Source organism: Aulonocara stuartgranti (assembly GCF_965226115.1).
Source record: "Aulonocara stuartgranti genome assembly, chromosome: 8".
Classification (NCBI taxonomy): domain Eukaryota; kingdom Metazoa; phylum Chordata; class Actinopteri; order Cichliformes; family Cichlidae; genus Aulonocara; species Aulonocara stuartgranti.
In genome coordinates, this window is record NC_138959.1 from 8,583,798 (window position 1) to 8,608,309 (window position 24,512).

General features: G+C 40.0%; 2 protein-coding genes across 2 annotated transcripts; one reads left to right on the forward strand and one right to left on the reverse strand.

The window, feature by feature from the left end:
• Window positions 1–377: 377 nt before the first annotated feature.
• LOC309713265 (regulator of G-protein signaling 9-like) lies at window positions 378–12,148 on the reverse strand. Its single transcript, XM_082544762.1, has 17 exons — window positions 11,940–12,148; window positions 10,258–10,354; window positions 9,454–9,504; window positions 9,202–9,308; window positions 7,813–7,864; window positions 7,679–7,737; window positions 7,525–7,601; window positions 7,358–7,439; window positions 4,523–4,585; window positions 4,007–4,036; window positions 3,853–3,914; window positions 3,168–3,281; window positions 2,967–3,082; window positions 2,760–2,847; window positions 2,100–2,238; window positions 1,546–1,628; window positions 378–1,278 (listed from the first exon to the last, which is right to left on the reverse strand). The coding sequence occupies exons 1-17, from the start codon at window positions 12,006–12,008 to the stop codon at window positions 1,086–1,088; spliced, it is 1,482 nt and encodes a 493-aa protein (XP_082400888.1). The 5' UTR covers window positions 12,009–12,148; the 3' UTR covers window positions 378–1,085.
• An 844-nt stretch (window positions 12,149–12,992) lies between these two features.
• LOC309713266 (guanine nucleotide-binding protein subunit alpha-13-like) lies at window positions 12,993–24,315 on the forward strand. The gene is made up of 5 exons (XM_082544763.1): window positions 12,993–13,321; window positions 14,362–14,588; window positions 18,316–18,366; window positions 20,433–20,633; window positions 22,081–24,315. Exons 1-5 carry the CDS (start codon window positions 13,039–13,041, stop codon window positions 22,450–22,452), a joined length of 1,134 nt encoding a protein of 377 aa, XP_082400889.1. The 5' UTR covers window positions 12,993–13,038; the 3' UTR covers window positions 22,453–24,315.
• The last annotated feature ends 197 nt before the right edge of the window (window positions 24,316–24,512 follow it).

The window sequence follows — 24,512 nt, forward strand, 5'->3', positions numbered from 1 at the left end:
ATAACGGCAATGCTCATCAGTTTTGATAGGTGGAGAACCATACCTCACTCTATGGTGGAAAAATGCTGTTTTAATAAGTTAATATGCATTTTAATATCATCTCAATGATCAAGCTGTAGAAACAAGCGTATGTTTACAACAAGTGCAAATGGTTAAGTAAATTTGCAAACTTATGTTGGTCTTAACGTTGCACTTTCGCATCACAAAAAAGCAGGTTTTGAAAGAAAGAAACAATGGAAGGAAGGAAGGAAGGAAGGAAGGAAGGAAGGAAGGAAGGAAGGAAGGAAGGAAGGAATTTGAATGCATTGCGCTACAATCGAATTAAATGGAAAAATGAAAACGGTGAATAAATGACGGCTTAAGTCCAAACACATAAGTATGAGGTGGTTTTATGAATGTTTTATTACCTTATGACTGATAACAAAGACAACTCAAAACATACTAAACAACAGTGAATGCACAGAGATGGACAGCACAGTAAATGTATCATGACAAACAAAAAAGCAGACAACACTTACAGCTTACATGGACGTAAATGTCAGCGATGACAATAGATGGCTATTTGTCTTCTTCTTGTAGTAATTTATTAACATGAGTTGCAAAAAAAGGTTGGTTCAGATTTTGAAACATGCATTTCCAAAGACGTCAAACATGTGACTCACACAGAAATATAAAGTATGTTTACATAGAGCCTGATCGATATACGATTTTTAAGACCGATATGTGTTGATTTGAAAATCGAATATTTTGACACATATCCTAAAATCTACCTATGCAGCATCAATGCACAAACATGATTAAAGTTGTTATGAGGCACAACAACTTCAATTCTTTAAATTTTAAAAATTTTATTTATCAGTCATGACCAATATGGATACCAATAGATCAGCAAACAGCTAATTTCAGCAGATATATCAGCACGCTGATAAATTAGCTGGGCTCTGGTCTATGACTCTTCACTGAAAGGTCTAATAGCAACATATTATAGATGTTTTCTAATTTATTATATAACATTATATCCTGTCTAAACATATAATGTATTACATGTATTATATGTAACTACTATAGCAATTAGACAAATAAAATTAGTCATTTTTAACTGAGGTGCGGCGAGGAGGTGCCTCTTTGCCCTGTTGGCTGAGTTTGCTCATGACCTGTGTGATGTCAACAGGGGCACTGGCGGCCATCTTGGCCTTTTGCTCCTGCTCCTGTTGCCGGATGATGATGGGACTGAGACTGGGCCGTCTGTTTCTTGCATTTTGCTCCAACTGGGAGTCACTGGGATGATGTATGGGGAGGGGAAAAGAAACAGGAACAAGGTAAGAGTTGAAAGTTGAAAATTCAGGATTGTCTTTAAGAGTACGGAGGAGAGAAGAGAAAATTTGAGGTTTATGTTATATATTTGTTAGGGTTGTTTAGACTGCAACATTCCTCTTTGCTGTGACTAAGACGTATTTTCTGTTAGTCAAACTAAAAGCTTCAAATAAATCTTCCAACAATGTCTGAGAAAAGCTCCACAAATTCAATGCAAAAAGTGCCTCTTACCTGAACTTGTGTTCCTCGGGACATACGGCCTTCTTCGTTGTTTCCTTAAACACTGGAGATTTTAGGTATCGGCCATATGAGTCCTGCAAATTGCAAAATGCTATCAGTTGGTCCAGTGAGTTGGTCTCTTACAGGTACAGATACAACCCCACCGTTCCCTTGTGATTTAACCATAGACATCCAGGTCTGAAAAGTGAAGCCAATGCAGAAGTGCCTTAAACTTCCTTTCTTTACAGTGGCCAGCAGGGGGCACCTCATCTGGTCACAAAGTTCATATTGTATAAAGGTCAATGAGAACATTATCCTGCTACTTAATCATTTATGACACCAGTTAACATTTTTTGTGAGTTTATAGTCTCAATAAAAGTCTAATCTGATACTTTGTGATGTTTAGTTTCAAATCATGCTCCCATTTAGAGCAAATTACACACGTTGCTATAGCATGGGCATGCATAGCGCCATCAGCTCCACAGTCAGCTCAAACCAAAATCCAAAAAGGTGTTTTAATTTATGCAGTCTCTGCACTGATCACACCTACTGACATGTTTACTGACCTTCTTCATGAGCATGTAGATGTGAGTCTGGGCTGCATCCAGGACGTATCTGTGTGGGTGTTTCAGACCTTTCACTGTGATTTCCATCGTCTTTCCATCGATGTTGATCCATCGTGGAGCACCGCGTGCCAGGAAAGTCCTGAGATCAATGAAAGTGGGAGGAATGAAGAGGAAATGCTTTGACACTTACATGGAAAAACCTCAAAAGCCAGATAAAAACTTCTTCTTCAGTAAAGATGTGAGAAAAAAATATCCACTGCATTGTTTTCATCATTTAATCATCAGTTAAAGTAACACTATACTTGCAGGTAAAGTTCACTACATGCAAAGTTTAGATTTAAACTGTAATTAATCTAAGGCGTATTATTTCTGGATGATGGCAACCAAAATTTGTATTAATTCTGTTTTATTTTAAGTTTTAATCTTTAATCTTTATTAATTAAAAATAATTGAGTGAATTTAATGTTAAAAATAAAAATTAAAAACACTGAATGTCCAACATGTATTTGTGTCACTATTAAACTAATAAATATAACTATTAAAGAGTCATAAATCACTGTCAGTAAACATAGTTGGCGATTTTTAAATCAAATAATACTTTCTTCTCCACTGTCTTCAATATTTACCAGAAGACTAATATATTCTTCAAGAAGTTCTTACTTGTAGATCTGCTCTGCTTTCTCTTTCATTGTCGCAGCAGTGCCCCACTTCAGATCCTCACAACCTTCCCAGAATGCCAAGTTCTCACCTGAGTAGGTTTAGAGAAAATAACCAGATATAAACTCAGATTATTCCTAACCCCTTCTACTGAAGGAAAGCTTAACATCAGGACCAACAGTGACTTTAAATTGCATCAGACTATCATACCGCTGAACTCTTTCTTTAGGAACAGTCTGAAGTCATCTCGTCCTCGAGGGTCTGAAAGGAGCTCTCCAAAGCTGAACGTCCACCTCTCCACACGCATTTTAGTGGGTATTTCCACACTGTGCCGCACAGATAACAAAAACAAAATATTCTTAATTATTGTCCAAAATCAGTGATTTCTATAAGTATAATCATCTTACGCACTTGGGCATATTCAAAGCCCAGTATGTGACGTCATCAGTGAGCCAGGGGTTGCTGGGAAGACACTTGGACAGAAAAGGGTCGTGGCCTTTATAAGTGGCGCAGTATTTCACCAACCTGCAGTGGAGGGAAAAACACGTCACCATCGACCACACTGAAGGAAAATAACGTCTTTAACCATTAATGATGCAGCCACACAGAAACAGTAAAGCAAGTGCAGCCAAGCCTACAGGAGGCATAACTCACATTATCTAATCCCTCATCAGTCAGAGAACAGCAAATACACTTGACAATACATGTTTGTCTACTGTGAAGATTCTCATTTTCTTTTTATTTCCTGGAAAGACACGTGGGAAATATGTCAAAGATTCAAGTGAACTTTCTACTAGCTAGCCACTGAGCTAGCTACTTATCATATAATCAGGGCCAGTATTTTTCTTTTTTTTACTGAGAAACTGAGACTGTTGTGGAGGGCTCCACCAATAAGCTTAAGCAGCCCTCCACAACGGTCCCACTTTCTCATCAGCTTTAACCTGTCTGACCTTTACAGATCACTCAGTGGGGTTATGCTGAAACTAATGTGCGTGTGTTACTTTAAGGCATACAGCTAATGGAGCAGCCAGGGTATAGGAGGGGTACTGGTTTGCTACAGATAGTAGCGAGCTTCTTATATGAGGGACTGTCTTACGCGCCAATGGACACTGATGATTTCACTCTGGGACGCATGATGGACTGCTGGATGAAAATCATCTACAGGGAGAGAAATGACAGCCAGAATAACACAGAGCTGCCACTATACGTGATCAATAAAACATCCAACAAGTGAGTAGAAAAAAACTTACGATCCTCTCGTAGTCATCGGGTGTTTTTGCCTGAGGAAAAATGTATTAAAAGTATGAGTACAGATAATAAGCCATATACTTTATGACTTCACAGTTAGGACACTGTATGTATTTCTGCACAGAAAAAAGCACTGTTTTATACATCACTTCTTTATCATTGTTGGACTCATGATGAACACTTGTGAACACTAACCTTCAACATCATTTCACAACCTGAGCTGAGATTCAGGTACTTTTTTTTTGTTAGCAAGTATTATAGCAAGTGCATTCATGAGGTGATGTGAGTGTGTGCAGATGTGTTCACAACCAGCCTAAAAGTCTGGGATTTGAAAACATAGCCGTAGGAAATGCCTGCAGAGAAGAAGAAAGGAAAAGAGAAGGCCTTAATTTTAATAAAAGAAAACAGCATACATATCATTTACTGTACCTGCATTAATGCATTAAAGCTTCTTATGGGATATAAGCTGATTGAAAGGAATTATGTTCATGCGGGTCAGGCAGAGACTCACCTGTTACCTCGTGTGCATTTGGATCTATTAGTCTTTCCAGTCCATAGTCCATGGCACTCACAGTCCCTGGCTACATACACATCAACAAAAGAGAATTACACAGTGTTTACCAAAGGACTAATTAATTAAACAGATGGCTGTTTTATAATGCTAATCATCAGCGGATAATGTGTCGTACTTCTCATGGCCATCTCAAACAAGAAGAGGCCAATCACCAAATTCACTCTTGGTCATTATGAATACATCTTCAAGTACTTTATTTGTTTCCCACGGGGGGCTTTAAAATGCATTAACTTTAAATCACATTTAGCAGTCATTACGATCAATCTGAACCTGTAAGATGAAGTTTTAAGGACAGCATATGTTATTTACATCAAGGTGTCATTATATTTATTTTTCAACATGAAACATCTGTTTCTGCTTTTATTGAATACTGATTTTTTTTTAGAAAAGGTCAAAAGTTTCTTCCTTTTTAAATTGTGCATCTTAAATTAAGAGTGTGCATATCTGATTTAGTATTTAGAAGGAATGAAATGCTTGAAGGCTGGAAGACGGAAGAAATATCTATCCTTTTTGTCTGAAAAGCTTTAAAATACACAAACCAACAAATGCAAAGCAGTTAATACTCTGATTTTGTAAGTATCAATCGGCCACAGCATTTAAACTTCCTGTCTAATACTGTGTCAGCAGACACAGGAGCCCCTTTTGTGTCTGACAGCAGGACGTTTGATCGAACTGGGATTTAAGAACTTCGGATGGGTTAGTTGTAGTTGTACCTCAAAATTCCCGGCAGAACTTGACCTATCAGCTTTTAACGTTGGTAGCTGATTAATATGCTTTATTGCTTTATTTTACAGCATGCATATGGAAATCTCAACTGAGGGATTGACAACAGAGCACCCTTGCAGCGATAACTCATGTGCCATGAGACACAAATTAGTGCCAGTGCCAGTGACCCTCGTTAGGTCAAAGTCTTCTGTGCATACACTATATTGCCAAAGGATTCACTCACCCATCCAAATTATTTAATTTCAGGTGTTCCAATCACTTCTGTGGCCACAGACATAAAATCAAGCACCTGGCGTGTAGACTGCTTCTGCAAACACTCACAGATCTTAGGAACTCAGTGAATTCCAGCGTGGTACTGTGGTAGGATGCCACCTGTACAACAAGTCAAGGCATGAGTAGGCAGAGTGGGGTCAGCAGATACTGAGGTGCATAGTGTACAGAGGTCATGAACTTTCTGCAGAGTTGAGCACTACAGACCTCCAAACTTCACGTGTGCCTTCAGATATGCTCAAGAACAGCATGTAGAGAGATTCATGGAATGGATTTCCAATGCTGAGAAGCTGCATTCAAGCCTTACGTTACCAAGTACAATAGAAAAGCGTCATATGCAGTGGTGTGAAGCATGCCCAACCTAGACGTGCTCTCTGGAATGATGAATCATGCTTCTCTGTCTGGCAATACAATGGATAAGTAGTTCCAGTGAAAGGAACTGTTAATGCTTCAGCATACCAAGACAATTCTGGACAATTTCATGCTCTCAAGCATGGCAATAGTCCCTTCCTGTTCCAACATGACTGTGCACCAGGGCACAAAGCAAGATCCATAAAGACATTAAAGAGCAATTCTGGTGTGGAAGAACTTGACTGGCCTGCAGAGTCCTAATCCAAAAGAACACCTTTGGAGCAGAGACCAGGAGCTAGGCCTTCTGATCCAACATCAGTGTCTGACCTCACAAATGGGATTCTGGAAGAATGGCCAAAGGTTCCCATAGACACACTCATAAACTTTATAGAAAACCTTCCAAGAAGAGTTGAAATAGTTATAGCTTCAGAGGATGAGCCGACATCATAATAAACCCTGTGGCTTAAGATTGGGATGTCACTCAAGTTCATACGCATGTGAATGAAGACAAGCAAATACTTTTGGCAATATAGTGTACCTCACTTCTGAAAGGACACAACACAAGTCACAGAGCACAGGCTACAACGTGCTACATTACTGAAAAGGTCACCAGTAGTCAACACAATATTCTTCCTAAAGGCTGAAGTCATAAACAATGAAAAGCACAACTGTTTAACATTATGCACTTAACTGTGTTTTTATTATGGCCCTACTTTATATGATGTGACCATATAGTTTATGGTCACATATATTATGCAACCAAAACTTTAGAAAGACATATTTCTGCAATATGAGAGATGTTTGTGCAGGAAAATCCCAGTAGATCAGCAGTTTCTGAAGTGAGAATATCCTCAAACATCTTTGCACCTAATCAAATGACTGCAAACCAATTAACTCATGGGAAACACATGGGTCTTTGGTTGGGAGCTGTCACTGTCTTTGGTAACTGTTCTAGCTGTAATCCAGCATCACAGCACAAGAAGCTCGATGTGCACAAGGTGCAAACCACTGTACCACTTTCTCCCATGCAGTGTGAAATATTAATCAGTTGTGCCCTTTTCCTCTGACTGGACATGCAGTGGTAATGAGACATCATGGGTAGAGATAATGAGATACCTTGGGAAGTATTGCAGTGTGGTGCAATTTACTTTCTTACTTCTCTGTTTACCTGCAATGTACCAATATCTGCTGTTTACTGTTCAGGCTTGATAACTATATCTGTGCATGTATGCTTATATTATCTCATGTTGTGGGGACATAAATGTGTTTATATAATCACATAGTGAGGCCCAGCTCCTTTTGGTGGCAAAAAGCCATTCTCATTCACGCAAATCATAAAGGACTTGGTTGAGTGACGGCTAGTCTAAGTCTTCAAATATAAATTCACAAACGTCTTCTGTAGTGATAGAAACATGCATGTGTGTGTTCTCACCGGAGGTCTATGAACCACCCAGTAGGCTCTTTCCTGACAGTCAAACACCACACGGTCCGGTTTCTTTCTCTCCTTCGCAGCTCTAAAACCCAACCCAAACACAGAGAGTCATAACACATTGTTACCCTTAACGCTTCCCGACATCACTGAGCTTCCTGCACACCCACCTATACTGCTCTTTAGCTTGCATCACTATAAAATCCCATTTATGATTCATCCACTTGTGAAGATGGTTGTACTGCTCCTGAGGACATAAAACAACACCTCAGTAAATGCCAATAGAGAAAATTAATCGCCGTGGGATTCGTGTCCAATTCTCACCTGCTCGTGCAGCTCCAAGATTCCTTTCTTACGTATGTTTCTCTTTGCCAGGTAGATTGCTTCAGTAACAAAAACATAGATGGATGTTAACGGTAAGTGATTCTTAGTAACAGGATGCATTCAGATACACTCACCATAATCTGTATCCTCAACAGGCCACTGCTGTGTGGGCCAGAAATATGGTGTCTGGAAACAATGAAGGGCAGAGGTGATGATTAGCAGTAAGCGTTTTTGTGAGTGGGATTCATTTCTTGCAGATTTAAGGGTGTTTTTTGTTGGTTGTTTTCAATTTGCAGTCATTCAGGAAACTAAAGCCAGACTAATTTGGGGTTTCACATCATAAAATAAATACGACTGAAATTGGTTTTACCTCGCTTTAGTGGTTTTTGTGTCTTGTAATGGTAAACTCTTTTATTATCTAATCATTGCATGTTACAGCAGAGATGCTAAACCCATTACAGAAAATCTGGCACATGCCGCTTTCTGGAACCAATTTACCAATGGGAAATTACCATGGTCAATAATGTTGATAAAATGAATCTGTTAATATATTAAAAATAATGACTGAATGCAGAATTAAATATGTATATCACACTGAAAAAAATCTCTCAAAAAACTAAAAATATCCCCAAAATTTTCTGACAGTAAATTCTAATTTTTACCAAAATGTACGGGCATTTCTATGTATTGTAAAAATGCAATGCATAGTGAAAAACATCCATAAAAAGTAATATGGAAAATTCCTTTATTTTAAAAATGGTGAATGTTTTTACAAAGATGTTTGTTTTATTTCAGTGTAGGGCCTTTCTGTCTTTTTTTTGAAGAAGAAAAAAAGTATTTAAAAAAAAACATTATTCTGCACTGAAAAAAATGCAGCACTGTTTTAAACTGAAGGAATTTTACATTTAATTTTTACACATTTTTGAAAATAAAGGTTTCTCACATTTTTACATTTTTGGATGGAAAAACTTCCAGGAAGTGCATGATTTTACTTCACAAGGCTCGATCAACCTTTTTTTTTAACCTTCCATGGCTCTGCATTTTTATTTTGAACTTACATGATATACCGACATAATTATTCTTAGAAGTTGCTATGTGCTCAGGCTAAGAGACACAGCAACTTTCTAGCCTTTACATCAAATGAATTTGATGTACTGATGTGTTTTTATCACAATCTTTTAGGCTCTGCACCTAATAAATTAGCAACTGCTCTGTTGTTTTCTGTTTTCTTGTAGGTAAACAACAGTCACACTTAAATGACCTTTGCAAGCATTTCAGTTTACACTGCATTTTTTGCATGAGTTGTGGAGTCACTAGATAGCAGGAACAGGAGTGCACACTATGTGTGTTTCTGCATGACTATGTGCATCCCTTTTTTTACATTTTAACAACATGCAAAAACACTGTTCAGTGTGCAGCAATGAAAACTAAATCTTCCCATAACCAGAAATACTGTTTTGGAAGATCGTTTGGCTTTGCTGCAGCTGAGATTTTGGCTAAGCTTTAAAATGTGGTGTGTTTACCTGGAAGCGATACAGGGATGCATCTGGTTTGACCACTAAACGCTTGTGGTCTTGTATAGGGTAGATGTATCCTAACGCCACCAGCATGGAGCCAAAACTCCTCGCCTCTGAATAAAAAAGACAGATTTGCTATAAATGAGGTTCTATCACCAATTTTCACTGTCAGCTAACATGATAACATCCTAAAACTGTCTTCTTTTTATCAAAACACACACTTTGAACTGGGATGGCATCAGCTGCCTGATCTCTCACCTTGTGCATCGATTTGGAATCTGTCTGCTAACCACACAACTATGTCTTCACCTGAGGAAAAAGGACTCAAGGTCAGAAGTAACAAAGAATCTATGGAAATAAACAACACTAGTCAAAAGGGCAGCTTGAACAGCAAACAACTTTAAATATACTGTATGTTGTTTATGTCCATCAGTGCATGCCTGTAAATGCCAGAAAGCTAATGTCAAAGAGAGACATGGAAGGAGAAAAGGGAGGAGGAGAAGGATGACAAGTGAAGAAGAGAGAAAATGACAGAAAGGCAAAGGAAAGAAACAAGAGGAAGAAAGAAACTAAGAAAGGAAAGGAAAGCTTGTGAGATGAAAGAAAGGGGGAAAGGGGGAGGAAAAGGAAACAGGAAAAGCAAAGGAATCAGAGATGGAGAGAAAACAAAACAGCAAAGAAAGTGAGAGAGGGAAGTGGAGAGAGCAGCAGAGAAGAAGCCTTTGGTATGTTTTCATTCATTCAGCTGTGGGCATTCAAAGCTTGCAGGTGACGTAGAAGTCTAGGTTCCCTCTCTTCTCCTCCTCCACCACCTACTGCCTGCATTCCTCTTGCTTCGGGCGCTACATGTTTGTTTCCTCTCGCCTGCTCAATCATCATCCTCCTCCTTCACCTCCTACTTCTTCCCTCTCTCTGTCTCTGAGACCATGGGGTTGTCATGGAGATGAAATCTGTAGCTCCAACACCGTGGTATCCTCTGGCGAGGTTGTGCAGGTACAGTCACTCAACGGGATAAAAATCAAGCCACTGTAGTGTATGTGAGAGTGTTTGTGTCCACTTTACCAGTAATAGCATGTGGTATTGTGGTGATAACCAGTCTCTGAGGCTGTAGCTTCACTCCCGTTGTGGGGTCCTGCATCTCGAGGACCACCTTCTCCGCCTGCTCAAAAAAAGGTTGTGAGGAGGTGTCACATCAGAGCTCACAGTGTAGGTTTTTGGGGCAGCAGATTTGATTGTAAATCCTAAATTTTGATCAGTGAAATTCACATGACGGTGATGATGATCATTAGTGTAACCTCGAGCATGCACAGCATTACCATTAACCTCTTTTCTACTTAATGAAAGGCAGAGAAAGCTGCATTAAACTGTGTCTCACTGATTAAAAAAGGGCAAATTTCCCCCCTGGGATGTTAAGGCTTGATGTGTAAGCTTGTAATTAATACTTCCTATCAGACAAATGCCGAATGATTCGGTTTCTGTTTCTCTCCAAACAACTGTTCAGCTTTTTAGTCCAATGACTGGATTACAGTTTTAATGCTGCATTAGAAAGTGGTGAGAAGCGAGATGACGGGATTGTTTCAAGCCCTGATCTCATGGCTTTTGTTTGGCTTGTGTGGGAGGTTTGTGATGACTCACTGCCCTCTAAACAGTTTTTCAGCCATCATACCATCTGATCCCAGAGCTCCCCCACAACTTGGGTGTGTACGGCAGAGGAAGAAATCCTGTAGTACATTAATTCACTTTATGTGTGTGTGTGTATGCATGTGTGAGAGAGAAAGAGAAAGAGAGTGTGTTTGTAGCTGACTCCTGGGTCTTTTTGAAGTGGCTTTGTGCTTTGAAGTCAACCTGGAGAGGCTATAAGCCCCAGACTGAGCTGGACCAAAGTGGGCTTTCATTGACCAAAACACAAAGTTCTCCAGGAAATGGATTCTGTGTGCATTCCCCTGGAGAGAGGGGGACACTGTGTGAGTGCTACATCTGGAAGCTCATGTCTTGATTATTTCCTTCCATTTATTTATTTATTTTTTCTAATGTTAAAACATTCTCTTTGGTGACCATCCAACTGAATTTTAAATATGAGATGATGAATGAAGGACTGCTCTGGCTGGCCTCACACACACACACACACACACACACACACACACACACACACACACACACACAATTCACACAGCGCCTGGATTAACTTCTTTCCAGCAGCTGGTTGGTGTAGATGGAGGTATTGATACTGATCCAGGCCTAATGCTTATTAAACAGAACGACCTTATCACAGTGAAAAGGTTGAAACAGAACACAGTCTGACAGCTATATAGAGTGTAAGGGGGAAGCTGACATGACATCTGATTTACAGTATGTTGGCATCATTCTGAAACACGAGTATATGAATAACATCTCTAATAACCCTTAATAACTAAAGTCCATATTATTAAAGAAATGCATTTTGCTATTGGGTTTCCCTAAAGCTTATTGTAGTCCAAATGGTACCTGTGGGTTTTAATCCTTAACGGAATGACCATCCTTAATAAATCTATTCAATGAAAGCATTGGGATTTCCAGAGAATATTATAGATTATTATAGTGCAAATGCCAACAACAGCCTGGGTTTGTGAGGTTCCTGTAAGCCAATACAGTCCAAGCATTGCGTTAGAGAATTTATACAAGTCACTAATGATGCGTCTGCAGCAGGTATAATCTATAAGCCTGTGCTCTGGTTTACATCATCTAATGTAAGCTGTGCAGCCCACCTTTTTGAGACAAGCCATCCGTGGTCGGTACCTCTGTCCATGATCCCGGAGAACGTTTCGGATGGTCATGTTGTGTGATGCTTTGCACCGCTCTCTCTCTCTCTCTCTCTCTCTCTCTCACACACACACACACATACAACACTGCTGCCGCCTGTGAGAGCCCTGTGTGTCGTGTGGGGATGCTTGAGGGGAAGTGCAACACTGATCGATGGTGATGTTGCCTTCAAATGTCCCCCCTCTAAACCTCTCACTTGGAAAAACGGAAACTGTTAATGTGCCAATATTTTATCATTTTTAAATTGAATTAGGATTAAATTACCCGTGTGGCACTTCAGGCATGTAATAAAAAGTTGACAGTTCCAATAAGAGTAACAAAGAATTGTCTAAAATAGGTTTAAGTAATTGCAATGTGAAGCCGTTTTAGTTAAGTATAGGCAATAATTTAGTGTTCTTTATCTCATCAATGCTATAAACGCAAAGACAGAAGGTCAAATACAACCACTTTCACAAAACCAAGTTATTTTCCGTCAAGATTTCAAATTGTATTGTTCTTCAGCAGAGCGTTCAACTGCAGATAGCAATATTTCCTGCAGTCTCTGAAAGCAGCATGTCTAAAAGTGTGAAACGAATCAACCAATCGGAGCGCGTCTTTTTTTTTCCAACGTGTTTCTATACTGCACCAGTAGAGGGCGACATGCCACCACCGGTCAACTCTCCTTTTTCCCTTCATATTTATTTTAATGTTAATTATGAAAACTTTATGTATTTATTTTTTACTTTAATTATAGCCGTTAACGCCTATTAATTCTTTTTATAGTGTATCGTGCAATTAGACCTCTAAAACTTGAAAATGTATTCGCGTGTAAATTTCAGTATGCTGCTTATAAAGTTATTTTTGTGTGTTTCCATTCAAACGTAGCTACGGACAATATTACGTGTTTATGTGAGGCATATCCGCGTAAATAGCACAGTAGGCTGTGCCTTAAGATTGATGGTAAACAGTCAGCAGCGGTACTTCCTGAGTTTAGGGAAGGGGCTTGGTCCCGTGCCTGCGCCCGAGAACGCGCATCAAATTAGCATCGATGAAGTTTGTGCGAACATGGCGGATTTCCTGCCGACCAGGTCCGTGTTAAAAGTTTGTCTACCCGTCTGCCTGCTTAACAGCGGCGAGGTGGAACAGCTGAGAAAGTCCAAAGAGATCGACAGATGTCTCTCCAAGGAGAAAACGTATGTAAAACGGCTGGTGAAGATCCTTCTCCTCGGCGCTGGCGAGAGCGGCAAGTCGACTTTCCTCAAACAAATGCGGATCATCCACGGCCAGGACTTCGACCAGCACGCCCGAGAGGATTTCAGAGCAACGATTTACAGCAATGTTATCAAAGGTAACCTCGCTACCGAGGGCTGGAAACTTAAAGGGCGTGAAAATCGCCCTTTTTACTCGGTTAAAAGGCACTGGAAAGTTTCCACATCTGTTTAGCAGCGCTGGGCTGGGTGAGAGGACACATAAACAGTCTACATCTGCTCTCGGCACACCCATAGGAGCCTCGTTTGTCCTAAAAGCTTAACTTTTCTAGGGGTTTAGCATAGCTATACCAAATACAGCGAATCAAGTTTTTTGTGATATCTTTAACCAACACTACCCGCGGTTTTAAATCAGCTACAGGCAAGTTTTGTTGCTCAATAACTAAGCTCGGGATGAAGCTAATGGAGGGCAACCCGCCAGTGTAGTGTGCTGTAAGGTGTTCCTCTTTGTCCACGGACTGAATGAAAGAGAAATCTTTACGTTGGTGTTGTCCACGTTAAACAAAATCGTCTGTAAATACCAACAAGGCTCAAGCGTCGCTTTTTAATAGTCACGAAATTCTATATAACCCGACAGTTATTTCGGCCATTTTCAAAGTAAGGTGTTGGTGTGACCAGCACATCCTGTACATTTTTTTTAATGAATAAACAGTTTGAAATAAATGTAAATAATAGCTGTGAATACAGGGATTTCCCCGGATTATAATGTGGTTTTCGAAGCACATTTTCTTGTTATTTCTGGTCATTATGTCAGCAAAATGTGCTTTATTCTTGACTGAATGAAAGTTCAGTTAAAGAAAAATTGGGTAGAGTGATGGTTAGCACAAGGTGGTGATTTTCTTTTTCCTTTGAGGGGAGGCTAAGACCTCTTTGGTGGAAATTTTGTGTAAGCAGGAAAAACCCTGAAATCTGTCTAGTAACAGGGTTATGTTAATCATGTGCTACCTTAAAATCAACTCCACTTTTTCTTGCCCTATCATCATTTTTTTTGTATTTTATTTATTTATTTTTTAGACACAGCAGGCCTCCAAAGGACACAGGTGTTGGGTTACTTTTGTTTCACCTGCCCTTCTCACTACCCCTTTCCACTATTAAGTTGCCATCTGACTTCCTTTTCCAGGTATACGTGTGCTGGTGGACGCCCGTGAGAAGCTGCACATTCCGTGGGGTGATGAAGACAACCAGCCGCACGGCGACAACCTGATGGCGTTCGACACCCGCTCAGCCAAGATGACCAGTGGGCAGCTTGAGACATCGGTTTTCCTGGAGTACCTGCCCGCCATTAAGGCCCTGTGGGCAGACTCGGGCATACAGAACGCCTACGATAGGCGCAGGGAGTTTCAGCTGGTGGGTTAGAGCGTGCACACACACACACACACACACACACACACACACACACACACACACACACATATGCTGAAATGGCATAACTGACAGATAATGGTGGCCTAGTTTTGTCTGATAAAACGTTCTCAATCTCAGCTCTCTATCACCAGGTGCAATAAGGGTTTTCTGGTGTTTCTGAATGGGTTTTTCCAAAAAGTCATATTGATGAAAATGGCAGTGAAAACAGAAAGTGAAACTGACTTTTCAATTCATCCTCCCTTTCCACTCTCCCTGCATCTAATTCTTTAGTCTCTGGTGCTCTCTCTGTGCCGAGTGGTCAGACATGTGATTCAATAGGCTTCCTGTTTACACCTCTCCCAGCTGCGTATATCTTTTGGCTGTCAGTGTGGACGTCTTAACTCTGTGACGTTTACCCCAGAAGAGCAGATGTGGTCGGGAGTGCGTTCACATGTCCTTTCTGGGCTGTTGATATGCTCTTATTTTATCTTTTATTACCGTAGCTTTAGGCTTTTTTTAAAAAATGACCAGCTGTCAGGGATTTTCCTGACTCAAAATAAGCCCCTTTCTCCCATGAGTGTAGCTTTACAGTTAAAGCACTGATTACTTTACATGATTTGACAGAAATCTGTGTATTCTGGCTATTTAATAAGCCAAAAAAATGCCAATTTTATCCAAGTAAATAATCCCCAATTAAGAAAACAGTGTGTTTGTCAAAAGGCTGGTGATTTTCCTGTGGCTCTTGCCAAAATGTTGTCTGTATAGGAATAACCCTGATTGCCCTGCCTTCATGTGACAAACTTAAACACTTCAGCAGTTAAGGGGCCCCCAACTGAGGACAGAATAAGGGCTGCGCTTCTCCAAGTGGCTTTCAGTAATGAAAAGCAGAAAATTACAATTTGCCAGTGGGTTGCATAAAACCAAACTTTCGTCAATGGCGTTTTGTTGCTCTGGCACACACACACTCAGCTTGTTGGTGCAAACCTTTCCAGACAGACAAGGAGAATAAGTGTGATCAGAGCAGGAATGTTGATCTGTAGTTAAACAGCTTTATGCTCACAAACAGATCCCTGGCTCTCCCACTCAGCGTTATTTGCACACAAACACTAAGAGTGTCACACACCTCGAGTTACACAAGGTCACACACACACTAACGTGCATAACCTATCTGTGTAAGAGTGTAAGTATTCATTTTGCAAATTGGCAAGTTCCTTTATTCCACCCGCCCACCCCCGAAATCTTCAAAAGCGTTAATTATCACGGAAAACATCGCACCTTTTAGACTTTTGAAGCTGGAGCTGTGCATTTAATAATGGAAGTGAGCTGTCACTTGGACTGATCATTCATATAAACACACAAATGTGACTCATTCGGTGACAGTAGTAAACGGAACAATGTAAGCAGCCTGCTATGGAAACAGCCTGTAACTGAAGAGCGGCAGGATCGCTGAAAGCCTGACTAGCTGTTCAGTTACTGGACGCTAGGTGTTGGTATCACAGAATCACTGTAGCCTAAGTGTGCTGCGAGGCGATCATCTGCGATACATCACAATATCTGTGAAAACGAAACAAGTGAAATCGCCTACATGTGTTGATAAAGATATTGATACCACAGATGGAAGCCATATAAAATATATTGTCCCATCCTTATTTCACATGTGCACATGTTTACAGATTAAAGCTCTTTGAATTTTGGCGGATTGGTTGAACAAACCAAATAGTTGGTCACCTGTCACTTCAACCCACTCTGGAAAATGAGGTGACATTTTATAGACTAAACAATTGATCAGAAATAGCTTTGAGCCTTTATTTGTTGTGTAATATCAGTGGAGGGTCAATGGACCACAGACACAGGGCTACACACACACACACACACACACACACACACACACACACACACACACATTACTGCACAGCCAAGACAGTTAGTTTATAAAAAAAAAAAAAAATTAATTCATATGTGACAATTCATTGTTCTAGGGTACAAAGTGGAACAGTATTTGACTTTAATTTAAAAAAAAAAGCATTATTTTAGGGTCAAAACAGTCTCTGTATATGTATTAAAATCAATGTATGTACAGAACAGTGTAGTTTTTGTCAAATGTCCATCTTTTATAAAAACCAACCACACATTTTGAAAAGTGTTTGGGATGTTTTGGGTTCTTTTTGCCTTTTCTCTTATATTAAAATAAACTTATTATTGTTAGATGTCTTGAAATGAAACTGAATATCAATTGCAAGCTTACAGTGTACAAAACCTTAATATTAAGTTTTAATGGTGAGTACACTGTAAACCCTGAGGGCAAAATTAATTCTGTTGGGAGCTGTTAAAAATTTTTTCCTTCTCTAAGAAGAGATTTGTGTCATTTGCAGCAGATTACCCAGAATCCCCTCGTGTTGACCGTGCCCCATTTAAGCATTTGCATCACAAATCGCACGTGCCTTCAGGCCTGGTTGTAATTATCATGTTTAAAAAAGCACACACACACGTAGCGCTGTGAGTATGCACATGGCTTCTCTCACTTCCTGCAGTGCAGACGTCAGCGTTGCTCATTACAATAGTCTTAATCTTTTCATCGGAGATTCTGAGATTCATAGTATTAGAATTATTTAGTCACATCTTCCTTTAATGTAAGTGTCGGTTCAGATGACATATTGCTGAGTTTCAGTTTTGCTTCTGCAGGCGTTGTCATGCCTCAGCAGGGAGAACGCAGAGTGATTGCGCTTCTTGTTTCTCTTCTCCTTTTTAAAAAAAAAAAAACAGGAAAAAAAATCTGACTTGATTTTTGATTATTTCAAAACCAACCAAACCCTTCTTAGTTATGAGCTCCTTTTACTCGGGCGGAGTCGGATGTGAAATCAGAAAAGTAGCTTTTTCTTCATTTAACTCTAGTAGAGCACCACACCATTGGGCTCCTCCCTTGGGTAATCCTAGCCGTGCACATACACACACACACAGAAATGCACACACACAATCACAGGTTTTTCAGGTCAGGTTAGTTTTTTTTTTTTTACCTAAAGATCAAAAGGTGACAAGAAGAAGAAGCTGGGGTGGGTAATGCTCGTACATGGTGGTAAGAGAGAAATACAACCCGATCGCTGCAACTGGGAACATTTAAATGCCTATCGTGTCATTAATGCAAAATACATGCAAAAAACAAAACAAAAATCCCCTGTGCAAGTGTAGTGCGTTGCAGTAGAGGCGCTGCAGGTCACAGGAAAGACGATGGGTTAAATCTGTTTTTCTTTTTGCACACGGTGTTTTGGTTTATGTCGAGTGCAGGACCCGCACCAGCTCACAGATAAAGGAATGCATCTCAGTCCTGGCAGCCCCGTGTCTGGTCTTGCACTGCCTGCACAAAAGCAGTGTCGAAAAAGTCTTGGGAAAAAACTCAAATAAAACACTTCTAACCACGCAGACACACACTAACCAACACTTCTGAATACATCAAAGACACACTTAGAAACACGTGTCACAGTCTTACTAAATAATGCGCATCCTGCCTCAGTACCTCAGAACAGACTCTGCTCTGGGGCAGACACGGGAGAAAGAAAAAAGTCAGGTTACTTCTGTCTGTGTGGCAGCTAAACACTCTCCCCACTAGTATCTCAGCGCCTTTTCCACTTGCAAACATATTGCTGCAAAATGTTTTCTGCTGATTGTGGTAAAAATGACAGAACCTAATTAATTGTGTAGAATTAACAGAAATTCCTCCTCTGTCCTGTCGCAGGGTGAGTCAGTGAAGTATTTCTTGGATAATCTGGATAAGCTCGGCGAGCTGGTAAGTTGTTTCTGCTTGTACTCTTTGTGATAATCAGACTTGTGCATGTTATAGTTAATACTGCAACATGTCCAGACAATTAAAGGTTACCTTAGAAATGACTAAGGTGGTTGCTTGCCGCAGATAATGCTGGCATTTTGTGAAAGAAGCTCCTTATATTTAGTTAAGCTCAATTTTTTTTCAGGTGTTTAAAAGTTTAGTTAAAAAAAACATCAAGATGAACACACTAAGCAAGTTCAAACAGTTTATAAACCCTTAATATTAAGTCTAAAGTCCAAAACTTGAGGGCGTTATTGAGAGTAAATCAGGGTTTTTCCTTTATTAACATGAGAGATATTTTAACCGCTCCCAACTGAGTTTTAACAATACTTCCTTTTTTCTGACATCAGCATGCTGGAAGTTGAATTGTTTTTCAGATTTCTGTGCATCATAAACACATCCTTTTTACATTGAGGACATTAAGTGTTTATACTTGTACTATTATTTACAAACACACATGCTTATGCTAACATCTACAATCTTACTGTCTTCATGAGGTTTGTATGCGTATGTTTGTTTTGTAAATTTAATTACACTTTTATTACCAAGGTTGTGCTTACAGGTGGTGTAAGCACAAAGGCTGCTGTATTCTTTTAGATGCGTCTTTCATGTTGTGCTCTTCAATACAGCCACCTTTAGTATGAACTCGATACATAAAGTCCAGCCTTTTCTGCTCATTTCCAGCACCACCTTTTCAGACTCTACTAGAGTAGCTTTGCATGATTCATATTAAAAATAATCCTTATACTGTGCTCACTCAGATCTGTATGTCTGGGATGACAAGATTAAGGTGGTGTCACATCTTGATGATGTCAACCAGAACTAGAAGAAAAAAATGCCATGCCATTGTCATGTTTACTGCAAGCTTCCATCATATCAGTTTACATATCACAGAAAATGGACAGAGGCTTAGCAGGTTCACCTTATATGTGTTTGAATGAATATAATGTTGCATGCACACACATCCTCATAGCTTTTGTAAATGCTATGAAGCTAAAAAGCTAGTTTTGTTTCTGTGGGTGTGTGTATGTTAACTTCACTCCTGTGGCTGACCTCAGGCTTTTTTTTGTTTATTATAGAAATACACGCACACACAGTTGCAAACCACAGTGTCCTCATTACAAATGGGCACATTTTGAATGGGCGCTACTAACATGAATGAAATCCCCCCCCTAAATGTATAATCAAACTCATAATGACTGTTTTCATAATGGAGTTGCTGTGTTTTCTTTCATCACCATTTTACAAACAGCATCCATTTGTGGGTGTTTGTGTTTAGTATATGAACATAATATTCATTTCAACTCTTTGTGCTGTCAATTGTAGCTGTGCTAGTTTCTCTCCTCCCTGTTTCACTCTGTGTATGAGTCTTTTTTTAATTTGGTAAGACACGTTTAAAATGCTCAAGTTATTTTTTTAAACAGAACACACCTAGCCTGCATCTGGAGCCGTCCCCTCTATTAAGCAGTGAATCTGAACCTGCTAAAGCCAGTTTAACAATGATTACAAAGATGATTAGCTTGTATACAGAGCCTACCCAAGCTTCCTGGTGATTTTCAGTTGAAATATCCACCTTTAGATTCAGCTCCTCCACAGAGCCACAGAGGTTACAGCAGAAGCAGATGTTAAACTTATTATGTCAAACCTTTACTTTCATTTTCTACAAAATGCTGACCTTCCCATCGATTGCTTTCTGTGGGAAATCCCCATATTTGTGAATATTTACGGAATCGTTTTTGTGTAGTCTTAAACTCTGCTGTGTTTTCCTCAGCGCTCATAAGTGTGTCATTTCCAGTCTTGCTTTTGCAGGACCCAAAGTTAGAGCTGAAGAATAAAACACATTTCTAGTATTTACAGATGAATTGGCTGCTAGTTTGAACTTTGTTATGTGTCTGGTGTTTCTTCTTCAGTCTGCAAACAAATCCTGGTTTGGAAAGGATTTTCTATCAAACGGTTAGGTGGAAATGAGGACAAATGGTATTTTTGTCTCAATAATTAAAAGTTTGTCTTTCTGCCTCTCCTGCTAGGATTATCTTCCCACTCAACAGGACATCCTGCTGGCTCGTAAACCCACTAAGGGCATCCATGAGTATGACTTTGAGATCAAGAATGTTCCCTTCAAGATGGTGGACGTGGGAGGGCAGCGATCCGAGCGGAGACGCTGGTTTGAGTGTTTCGACTCAGTCACCTCGATCCTCTTCCTCGTCTCCTCCTCCGAATATGACCAGGTAAAAAAATTAAAGTAAACACCGCTGCTGCATCAGATGCAGAAAGAAACCATGGCATCTCATTTCCTGCCACTCACAAGCAAGCACGCTCAATACAGATAGGATGATAAGAAGCACATTAACCAGTTTGTTCTTGACAATAATGTGTGTTAACTTTTGATAACGTTTCATTGATGCTTCTGCTTGTGCAGCTGCAAGACTTTCCTTAAGACGAATTAATTATTTGAGTTTCTAACTAAAGCTCTGATTTGACCACCACTTAGATGTGCAAGTGACAACTTTGGTTCATTTATTTGCTAGTCGTGCTGTATTTATTTACCATGTTTCCCCTTCCGTCTTCAGTATTCTAGCGACAGGCTGATGTGAATCCCCAAAATGTGACTGATATGTTTAAATGGGCACCAACAGCATGAATCGGTCTGTTCTTCATCACATTTACAAGGCTCAGTTCGGGGGGTTGTGGTTTGGTACTTTTTCAGAGCGGTGGGAAAACAGTGAGAAGACTTGCAAGACAACATTTTACAAGTACACATTAAATTGTGATGGATTGAAGTATTTACACAAACGAGAGGCTGAAATGTCCAGCAGAAACTTGATTCGAAGCTCAGAGCAGATGTAAGGTTTGCTTTGCTGCTAACTTTACACAAACTGAAATTATCTCAAGCATTAATGGAGCCGACTAACTTCTGATTGGTTGTCCCTCGTATACAAAACGCTTGAATGTCAGGCAGGTATGGCTTCTTTGAGAGAACCATTTAGAAGATTTTTCACATGAAAAGACCCAAGATTAGGAAAAAACCTGTCTGAAACTGAGTGTTTACAGCAGTCTGAAGCCGAATTCCTTGATGATATTTAATATGAGTGAGTTTTATGAGTGTCCACCGTTATAACAGTATATAAATGGCTGAAAATAAGGATGAGAATGGGTCCCCTTTAAGGATTCCAATGGCATTGCTTTCTTAATGGTTGAATGTGGAATCAAGCTGCTTGAAAGCAGATGGAAGAATTATTTGCCTCTGATTGAACCATCTCAAGTGTTTTACCATCATAAATATGTTTTCTGGGACTTAACCAACTTCATTTTAGCTATGCTGGCCCCTAGTTTCAAGTCCCTCACTGTTTTCCTCATTTTGCTGTAACTGACTTAAAAAACAAGCTCTTGTTTGATTTGCCCTGTGCAACATACCAACTGTTGTTGTAAGAGCCATGCAATAGCAGGCTAACCCAAATAGCCTAGTTTTTGGGGGGGGTTTTCTCGTTTTTTGTTTTTTTTTAAACCTATTGCACACCATAAAACCACAGTTTTAATCCAAATTGACTTTGGTTAACAGGAAATGCTATTAAAAGGAAGCTTATGAATACCTGACAGGATGTAACATGTACAGGTTAAAGGATTTACACCATCCGTACTGGCAGTAGTATTTAATTGTTCCGTCATCTATTACAGGTGCTGATGGAGGACAGGCAGACCAACCGGCTCCGTGAATCGCTCGACATCTTCGAGACCATCGTCAACAACCGTGTCTTCAACAACGTTTCGATCATCCTATTCCTCAACAAGACGGATCTGCTGGAGGAGAAAGTGAAAAACGTTCCCCTCAAGGACTACTTTCCCGAGTACAACGGACCGGAGCACAGCCTGCCGGACGTCCAGGCGTTCATGGTGGACTGCTTCCGGGCCAAGAGGCGCGACTGTACTCAGAAGCCCCTGTACCACCACTTCACCACCGCCATCAACACGGAGAACATCAGGCTGGTGTTTCGGGACGTCAAGGACACCATCCTGCACGACAACCTCAAACAGCTCATGCTCCAATGACCTCTGACAACCTGTGAAAATGGAGGACCTGAACAGGGACAGACCACCCCCTCGCTCATGAAGAGGACTTGGGAGAGAGAGCAGCATCAGAAGAATCCGATGAGACGTCAGCATTCTTCTTCAGACATTTTATATTAGTTTTTACTCTCCTCTTTGAAGAGTTGTCCCTCTTGTAAGTTCAGGATTTGTTTGAGGAACGAGTAAGCCGTGCACGCCGTGGTAATATAAATGGAGAAGAAGCCTCGTTTGGATCTTGGATGACATCTGAAACCTGCTGCTTCACCTCCTCTGTCCTGAGCTCTGCATTCACAGCACGAGTTACTGGGGCTATTTTCTCACAAGGTGTCATTGCTGGCGCCAGCAAAAGGTTTTCCAAAATGAGACGCACGGCTTCCAAACAAACGCAGGAATTAATCTAAGTAACGTTTAATTACCAGTACTGTGTGTGAGAGTTGATTTGCCGAGCACTGAATTCATCTAGTCCAAATTTACTGTTACGTCTGTTGAAAGTTGTTGCGAAGTCATTTTAGTCACATTTGGCGGTCATCAGCTTTTCTTTTTTTTCCATTTCAGATCAGCAGGTTTAACGCCCGCGATCAGAAGTGAAGACGTAGTAGAATTACAGTTAAAGATTTGAGGAGTGAACTGGCTCCAGCACTGGCACCTTGTTTTGCAGAAAACTGCTTGACGAGGGCACAACCACAACAGACTGAACCTTTTATTTCCTTTGATATAATTTCTTAAGACTTAATCACTATTTAAATGTTGCTTTATTATTAAATCTTTAATCAGATAATTAAGATGCCAGTTTCCGTATAAATTGTCCCTTATTTCTGGGTGTTCAGAGGGTAAAAAGATTACCTTCTTAGGCAGGTGTGCCACTTAGTGAACATGCAGTCCACTGTTTTCTCAGGGTTGAATCAAAACCGGTGTCGATGCTGATGTAATTGTTGATGAGCTAACTGAATATTCTGATTCTGATTATTATTATTTTTTATTTTTATTTTTTAATTCTGAGTGGTGCGACTCAGCCAGGCCTCCCTGCCGTTAGCCGGGTGGTGTTTAGCACCGTATCCTCCTGGCTTTGACCACTGACATTGACCCAGAACCCCCAGCTCCTCCCTTTCTTTGTTTCCATCTGTGATTAGATGCCTTGTAAAGGGACAGTCCTCCCCTGTTTGCCTGAATCATGAATGTGTGTTAATAAATGTACAGAGATTTGCTCTAGATTGCTTGAATATACTATAACCAATATTAATGTGGTAAGATATAACCCATTATGTGAGAATATCTGTGTTGGCACTGACTCCAGGCATCTCTGAAAACCCCTTGAACATTTTTTTTCCTTGTGTTGTTTAGATTTCCCTCAAAACTACATTTTGAATTATATGTGACCAAAAAAAAAAGACAAAAGCTTGAATACTTTTGTTGGTGACCGTATTCTGGTCTGGGCCGATCTTTGTTAGATCACCATTTCCAGGCACTGTTAAAATCTCTGCTTCTCTGCCAAAAAATCACCCTGTGCTTTTTCAGGACTGTGCACACTGACCGTGTCCAGTTTTACTCCAAAAATGCAGCTCGTGAGAGTTTCACTTTGCTTCCAGCCCTGGCTTTGTAAATACTGTAATCTGTTGCCATGTAAATAATATCCAGGTTTATCTCCTATATGTAAATGGTTGTAGAAATGGCTGACTTTTTTCCCATCCCGATTTTTTTTTGCTTTTTCAAATCACAGCTTTTCCAATGAAGATGACTTTTTGATGTAGTGTATTTGTTTTCCATCACGGCTTGTTTTTGAAATTCTTGCTTGTGTTGTCTCTCATGCCAGTCTAACCTTCTCAATAAAATCCACTTTTCTACTTATGTCTTGCTCTCTTGATATGTTTGCTTTTTTTGAATAATTTGGTTCATTGTGAATCGTGAGGTGCCATTTTATGCCTGAAAAACTTGATTTTATTGTCTTTGGAAATTCACTGTGAATTTTTTTGAGGTGCAAATTGAAACCTGGGTTCTTTACCACTTAGACCAAAATCTAATGATTAACAAAACACGAGGACCAC

Excerpts from the sequence above, each read along its gene's own strand:
- LOC309713265 (XM_082544762.1), bottom strand. The coding sequence starts at position 12,008 with ATGACCATCCGAAACGTTCTCCGGGATCATGGACAGAGGTACCGACCA. Across the intron at positions 3,083-3,167 it reads TGGGCTTTGAATATGCCCAA|TGTGGAAATACCCACTAAAA; the intron begins GTGCGTAAGATG and ends TGTGCGGCACAG. Across the intron at positions 1,629-2,099 it reads TCTACATGCTCATGAAGAAG|GACTCATATGGCCGATACCT; the intron begins GTCAGTAAACAT and ends TGCAATTTGCAG.
- LOC309713266 (XM_082544763.1), top strand. The coding sequence starts at position 13,039 with ATGGCGGATTTCCTGCCGACCAGGTCCGTGTTAAAAGTTTGTCTACCC. Across the intron at positions 18,367-20,432 it reads TGGATAAGCTCGGCGAGCTG|GATTATCTTCCCACTCAACA; the intron begins GTAAGTTGTTTC and ends CTCTCCTGCTAG. Across the intron at positions 20,634-22,080 it reads CCTCCTCCGAATATGACCAG|GTGCTGATGGAGGACAGGCA; the intron begins GTAAAAAAATTA and ends CATCTATTACAG.